This window comes from Neocloeon triangulifer, unplaced genomic scaffold (assembly GCF_031216515.1).
Source record: "Neocloeon triangulifer isolate White Clay Creek 2 clone unplaced genomic scaffold, ASM3121651v1 ptg000003l, whole genome shotgun sequence".
Taxonomy (NCBI): domain Eukaryota; kingdom Metazoa; phylum Arthropoda; class Insecta; order Ephemeroptera; family Baetidae; genus Neocloeon; species Neocloeon triangulifer.
Genome location: NW_026775546.1, coordinates 2,390,462 through 2,398,266, shown reverse-complemented (window position 1 = coordinate 2,398,266; position 7,805 = coordinate 2,390,462). Strand labels below are relative to the sequence as shown.

The 7,805-nt window shown below is 40.4% G+C and overlaps 1 protein-coding gene across 1 annotated transcript; it reads right to left on the bottom strand.

The window, feature by feature from the left end:
- Window positions 1–542: 542 nt before the first annotated feature.
- Window positions 543–3,965, bottom strand: LOC132192721 (5-hydroxytryptamine receptor 1-like). Its single transcript, XM_059612808.1, has one exon. The coding sequence runs from the start codon at window positions 3,867–3,869 to the stop codon at window positions 2,541–2,543; it is 1,329 nt and encodes a 442-aa protein (XP_059468791.1). The 5' UTR covers window positions 3,870–3,965; the 3' UTR covers window positions 543–2,540.
- Window positions 3,966–7,805: the final 3,840 nt, after the last annotated feature.

Sequence of the window (7,805 nt, the reverse complement as noted above, 5' to 3'; positions counted from 1 at the left end):
TTTTTTCTGTTTTAGGAGTCATGCAACTCAGGGGAAGAAGCAAAGTAAAAAGTAAGTACCGTCTTTCATTACAGCTTCGCAAATAAAAACCTTTAGCGCAGTATGTGACCCACATTTCCTTTCCCCGGGGGTGGAAATTCTTTTTATCCATCTCGAATGATCCGCGAACTTTGAAAGTTGAGAGTCACTCTCTGATAAATTGTCACGTTTCGTATTAAGATGGATTCTGACAAGTTGCTGCGTCATTCGAATTACAACTGCGAATTCTTTGACAGACCCAAAAACTTTTCCGTCGGCGACGCATCTCGGCCTTAGCGCGAAAAAGTGGGCAAACTTTTGACAAAGTGCCGGCAGGAGTGCTAAGTAAACAAAAACACGCCGCGAAAGATATTCCCGAAATAACTCAAATTGGATTACGACTGCTTCGGTGAAAAGCAAACATCAAAACTTTTTGTTTTATTATTTTTTGATATGGCAGCGACGAATGGAGAAATATATCGTAAAAAGAGCCTCTCGCACATAATGCAAAAGCCGTAAAGAGAGTGAAATTGGGTCGTAAAGGAATAAAATCTGTGCAATGTGTTTCATTTTTCGCGCCGCCGTATGTACAATGGCGCGAGGTGATTTTTCCGTGCATTATAATGATCTCGCACGGCAGCTGCGACCCACAACGACCGGACGTTTCTGGAAACTAGCGGTCATTATAATTCCATTTGCGGTAGCCGTGGAAATTTTTTAACTCTCGTTGCCACATGTGGCACGTAATTTGGAAAACGTTTGTAAAGTTAACTTCGATTTTCAACAGCACTTAAAATTTTATTATTTGATGATTCGCCACTTTTTTAATGAGATCTTTTTCAAAGGGTTTTTAAAATTGGACACGTCCGGGAGTTGAAAACTTTTAAAATATTTATGAGAGGAAGCCGCAAACACAGAACGCTTCTCATTTCAATGAAAGAATTTACAAGTTTGTTTTGAAAAAGCATAGTATTTTTCAATGAAATTTTTGGTACTGAAATGTTTAAAAAAAGATGATTATAAGGAAATTTGAAATATAATTTGAAATTTAAACAATATGGATGAAAAATAATTTTATGAACGTGAAATATAATGAAAACTAAAATTTGTGAGACGTATTAATGGAACCACAATTAAATTTCCTCCTCCAAACTTTTAATTAAATGCAGATTTCCAATTTAAAATAAATTAAATGGCAATTATTATCAACTGTGGTCTTCTGATTTTTTTCATAATTCAATTTAATCAGCTATCAATCTCCTATAATAAATATTTTTAATATTCTCCGAGTGCCACAGGTTTTCTTCATGGCAGCAAAAAGGAACGATTTCATTGAGGAAAATCTCGACATCGGTTTCTTTTCATCGGATCAAATCGAGAGAGAAAAATCTCTTTGCCGGTCTGCGCATTGATTTATTGCCGACGCGCGGTTGCCTATCCCCGTTTTACTAGGTCATTCGCGTCGCACCGAAAAAGGGAGTAATTGCACGTCTAATGCATCACGGCCGCGCTCATCATCCCTCAGATGATTATCCAATTGAAAGTGATCGCGTCTCTGCAGACGGACGGACGGGAAATTGCATCTCGCGAGTCAAAAGTAAATGCACAACCGCGTTTCACAACTGCCAAGGTTTTTCCTCTTTTGCTATCGTAGCCGCGAGGCTGGTGGAAAAAATAATTATGAGGCGCGGGCCGACCGAGCTTTTCATCTAGCGCGCGGCGTGAAATTGCAAACGAGCTGGAGCAATAGATAAACTCACGGCAACATGAGCCGGAATTGGAATTTTTCTCTGCATACATTTTGTTCAATTGGAACGAAACCTTGGAGATTAACTTTTTAGTAAAAAGGAAACGAATTATCGATTATTACAGTATGGGTTTATTTTTGTTCTGGGATTAAAATTTGTAGTTATTCTGGCCTGTATAAAGGGAAAAAATAATAAATAAATATATTTAAAATTTTAATTTCAATCTAAATCTCGCCTCTAAAAACTTAATAATTTAAGATTTAACTGATTTTGAGTAAATTATCTGTGTGAAATGTTGACAGAATTTTAAATTTAATCAGATTTTCAGTGTGAATGTGAGATAATTTTGAGCTTAAAAATTTCAGTTAGTTTTATAATACCTGATTTATTTGTTGCCTCTTTGAATGACAAGCTGGAGCCTTTTCGTCGTACTATTGAGAAATCGCGATTATATCTGTGTATTTTGTTTTAGATGCAGTAGTTGGTGCACGTTCAGCGATAGGAAAAGGAACACGTCGTCTCAGTAAACATCTTCATCCATAACACATACATAATTATATTATACAAAACCTATTTCCAGTGGGAGGCCAACGACATTTAACACAAATCTGCGACGAGAGAAAGAGTGAGAGAAGAGAGAGACGGAGCTGCCGGCGCGTGTGTCCATCGGACGCACGGAACTGTCACCAACGAAGATAGTCTGGACACTCGCACACGGCTGCTCGGGGCGCACACTAAAGATAATCAGTCTTTGAAATTCGCACACTGGTGGAATTAGAGGAAGGACTCGTCGTCGCGCGGCGCCGTCGCGGTCTCTGCGGCGGCGGCGGCGCCGCCGTTGCTGTCTCCGTTGACCTCGGTGGGCGACTGCTGGTGGCCGCTCGTCTCTCGGACGGCCAGCGACTCGGAGGGGCAGTAGTAGTCGTTGTTGGCGTGGTGGCGCGTGGTGTGGCCGCCGACGGTGACGTTGGCCGTCGGGTCGCCGTACTGCGAGTGGTAGAACTCCTCGCGCATCATCAGGTTGAGCGAGCTGCAGCGGAAGTAGAGGATCTGCTGGAAGGGTTTGCGAAAGTCTTTGTTCAGCGTCGCGTAGATGATGGGGTTGAGGAGGCTGTTGGCGTAGCCCAGCCACAGGAACAGGCTGGACAGAGAGCTCGGAATGCCGTCCTGGTTGGGCAGGAACGGCCGCACCAGCGCCAGCACGAAGAACGGCAGCCAGCACACGGTGAAGGCGCTCATGATGATGCCCAGGGTGGTGCTGGCCTTGCGCTCCTTGGCCAGCGTGAACCGCAGCCGCGACTTCGACATGACTGGTTGGGCCTGGCCCGACTTCTCAGGCCACAGTTTGGTCTCGGTGCCGTTCTTGTTGCTCACCAAAAGGACCGGAGGGGCCGGATCTTCGGCGTGGGTCAGTCTCAGGTGCGACTGGGCCCTGCGCTCTTCCAACACGATCTTCCTGGCCGCCTGGAAGATTTTGTGATAAACCACGATCATGACGGTCAAAGGGATGTAGAAGGAACCGAGCGTGGCGTAGATCTGGTAGCCAAAGTTCTGGCACACGGAACACGCGTTGCCGTCCTTGCCGTGCTCGTTGCCCAGGATGAGCAGCGGCGGCAGGCTGATGCACGCTGCGCCCAGCCACACCAGACTCACGCACACGATCATCCGTTTGGGCGTGCGTTTGACGCCGTACTCGAGCGGTTTGGTGATGGCGTAGTACCGGTCTACGCTGATCATGCATAGGTTGAGGATGCTGGCCGTGCAGGAGAGCACGTCAAACGACACCCAGAGGTCGCAGATGACCGGGCCGAAGCTCCAGTGGCCCAGGATCTCGTACAACAACGCGACGGGCATGACTAGAATGGCGACGCACAGGTCGGAGACGGCCAGCGACACGAGCAGGTAGTTGCACGGCCTGCGGAGTTTGCGAACCAGACACACGGCCACGCACACCAGGATGTTGCCGACGATGGTGCCGACGATGACGCACAGCAACACCAGGGCGATGGCGACGCTGGCCGCCGGCCCGTACGGCGGGCCTTCGTCGTCGCCGCCGCCGCTGGACTCGTTCGCGGAGGATGCGTTTGCGGGCGCCGACGCCATGTGGTGTCGGTCAGTGGAGGTGATTTTGGTGCGGGGAGACCGCGCGCCGTCCACCGTCGGCAGCGGCGCCGGCCCTCAACATGCTCGCTGCGCCACGGATCGCGACCGACTGGCTGGCTGCGCTCCTCGTTGCCGCGCCACCGCCGCCTCCGCTGGCCCCCTCTTTTCGGCGGCGCGGCGCATAAATCTCGCACACACCATACCATACCATCCTTATACTTTATACTTTGCCTCGCCAAACATAAACAACAACACGCCGCGAGGAGACGCACACACACACGGTTCTATTCATTGTATTCCACCCGATAAACAAATTGGGCCTCCGACTTGCTCCTATTCAACTCTTTTCACACTTGTGTGACTTTCCAATTCCACCCCAGCTCTCAATATTCTTGAAAATTTTATTTTGCTTATCGTCGTAGTAGGAGTTTAACGTAGCCATATATTTTGGCAATTTTGTACTTTGTAAATTATAGCAATATTTCATTTTGCAAAAGAAAAAAATCTAGAAATATTTTTGTACTTGACGAGAAAAAAATTTGCGCACGCAATAAGGATTATTTCTAAATATTTAATAATCACTGATCGCGTTTTATATATTAAAAATGCTGTTAAAGAAAATAAAAATAATGTTAGGGTGCAGTAATTTCAAAGAAATCCATAAGAATACTTATTTTATTTTTTCAAAAATGAAAATAATAATAAAATTATTATTTAACTCCAACTATTTAATTAAAGTCTATTCTAAATTTCAAATTTTATTTAACAATTAATATTAAACTTTTCCTCCAGCTCATTAAAATCTACTGTGGATTAAAAGTGTAACTTTTTTTAAATTCAGTTGAAACTTTCCTAGATTTAAAATGAAAATTGAATAATTTTCATGATAGTTATCATTTCTACTGTATTTTAATGAAAGGACGGGTAAATGTTGTAATCAACTAATGCACTTCCTTGAGTCACTCTTACTAATGCAACCTTTGCTTGGCGTGAATTAAAACAAATTCTCCCCCGCGACTCTCATCACGCTCTTTCAATGCCGCCAAATGAGAGCCAACCCTTTCACAGAGTCTCTCTTTCAATAACTCGCAATCAGCACGACGGAAATGAGAAGTGCATTTGAAGGCATTCCAGCACTCGTCTCTCCAATTACAACTTGCATAAATTTCCATCAACACGCAACTTGTACTAGAATTTAATTTACAACTTAAAAATCACCAATCCAAGCGCATCCGAGTAAGTCTTGTGGTTCAACTTGACTGGTGCTGAAAGACTTAACACCGTTATTTTTTTCATAGAATTTATTTATGTTATTTTTTTACAATTATTCTTAGAAAAATCCTTAGATTCTTCAAGAAATTTTTTTCTCATCAAAATTATGGTCGAATATAAGCCTATTTTAAAAATCAATGATGCCTTAAATTTGAGTTCAAATCAAATATAAAATATTCTAAGGCGGTATATATTCTAAAGATATCATAATCTGACCTTCCCCTACCCCAACCAAATCCACATCCTTTCTTAATCTTTTTTCTCTCTTTTAGTTTTCAGCTTTGTTTGTCATCATCGCGTGGACCAAAATTAAGGATATGCCAGCAAAAAATGATGATTTTTTAAATAAAGTTGAACCCAAAAATAAAAATAAAAAACTAAAAAAAAATCCTATTTTTAAAGAAGAAATGATGGAAAATATTAAATATTCATATACATATATATATATTAAATATATTAATATACATGCTATTTTTTTTCTTCGTAAAAATCATTTTCAGATGACTTTTCCAGAAATTTGTGTTTAAATCGTTGCCTTTTTGATAAAAAAGGAATTTTCACCACTCTCATATGCTTTACATTAATAATTACGTAATCAGCGTCGCATTTTCATACCTTATCTATGTACCGAGGGCGGCGAAGTGTTTCAAACTATCTGTTTCTGGCCGCGGGCACTCGCTCTGGTATTATTAACTCTCGCACGCTCAATTCACGGCCGGCCGGTGCGATCAAATTGCAGCCTCCTGCCAATGGTGCTGTGCAAATCTGGCCGTGCCCCACTTCCAGCTGTTCGATACTCGCTCTCGTCAAAGCTGGCCCAAGCAGAAAGCACACGGGCTTCATATATAAGCGATGATTTTTGCACGGCGGTGCGGTTTCTCTCACTAGCGAAAGGGTATAAATTTCGCTTCAATGCGCTTTTTGGTGTCTGAAGCGAGAGTAACAAATTCAAGGGGACGTGAATGAACTTTGGCATTTCACAAAGGTGGCGCCTGAGATGATTTTCCAATTAAAAAATTCAATCAGTGGCAAACTTTGCGAGACTCTACAATTTGAATTTGAATCAATTTGTCTTTTTTTAATTATTCATTTAAACGGGAGTGAAAAAAAAATACTGTAATAATTGTTTTCCCACACTAGCCTCTATATTTTTTTTCTTTTAAAGAATAACTAGTTAAAATCCCCGGATTTTATTGATTGAAGCAAATTTGTCCTGATATTAAAAACAATCTTTGCGAAACAAAAAATTTTAAGGTAACAAATAAATAGCAGGTTATTTTTTACTGTCAATTAATAATGTGCAAAGAAACCCATTAAGCCAGAGCCGAATTAAAAAAAAAAACATAACAAAACTAAGAATTTTCCCATTCAAATTTCTAATTAAAATCTTAGCAACATAATATTGCTTCAAAAATCTTTCTCCTTTTGACCAAGAAGAAGAAATTCCAGCCTGAAAACTGTCATCACCAATGCCATTCTTGCTTTTTAAATAGAAGGAAATGAATTTTTAAATGACAGGTGAAATTATAAGTTAATTTTTATAATTATAAAGTGAAAAAAAATACTTGAAAAACGTCAGGTTTAAAAACCTTAGTTTTTCAAGAACAATATTATTTGATCAGATTTTTTAAATCTCATTTTCTAACAGCACATACATGTCAAATTTCTGCAGAAAAATCTCAAAATATTCAAAATAAATTTGAGAAAAGCTTTTAATTTCTTGGAAAAGTCTGGAATATTCTGTTTCAATAATTCAAAAAGATCAATTTTCCAAACTAATTTTGAATTGAATTAAATTATAGATGAAAATTATTTTTACACCAGTCTTCTCTCTTTAGTTATGATTTAATCTGTTTTCGCCAAAACATCCCCGACCTTGTCGCTATGCAACCGAGTGACACTCGGTTTACCAATTAAAATTGAAAATTTAATGCCGTTAGATAGAGAAGCGTGAAGCATGCATTTAAACCGTGTTTGACGTTCAGTAAATAGACGGCTGATTATTTGCGTATACAATGTTGCTGCTGTCAAGTGTGGCAAATGAAATTGCACATCAAGTGACACACACTTGAGCAGAATTGAAACGCCGTAGATCTGATCGCAATTTCTCGTTTAATCTCTCGCTGCCGGCATTAATCTCGTTCAGAGTTACGAATACTGGCTTGATTAATTTGCGGTTTGGTCTCCCGGGAGATAAATATTTGGGGAGGAAGGAAGCAGCTTGAACAAACCGCTGTATTTCCAGCGGCAGCCTTTCGACAAACAATGGCAAAAGTGTCGGCTGTCTTTGTTTGGAACTAAAGCCCGCGCGCGTTTATATTAATCACTAAATTCTATATTGTTGCGCACCACAAATGTGACACCTTGTCAAAGCAAAAGTTTTGATAAAATATCCATTTTTACCAAACATTATCATATAATTAATTAATAAAAGTAATCTTGATATTCCTTCGATATTAAATTTTAAATTCAGTATTTTGATGCCCTCGGTTTTTTTTTTAAATTATTTTATAATCGTTCAAAGCTTTCTGAATGACAGACAAATAGATTGTTTTTGATTGGGTAATTTTGAGTGTTAAAAATAACTTTAAACCTACTAAAGCCATTTTTTTCTGCCACCAAATTCTAATTCTTAAATTAAACATTTTTGGAAGTTTTGGAAGC

Bases quoted from the DNA above. Each gene is read 5' to 3' on its own strand.
- LOC132192721 (XM_059612808.1), bottom strand. From the start codon at position 3,869: ATGGCGTCGGCGCCCGCAAACGCATCCTCCGCGAACGAGTCCAGCGGC.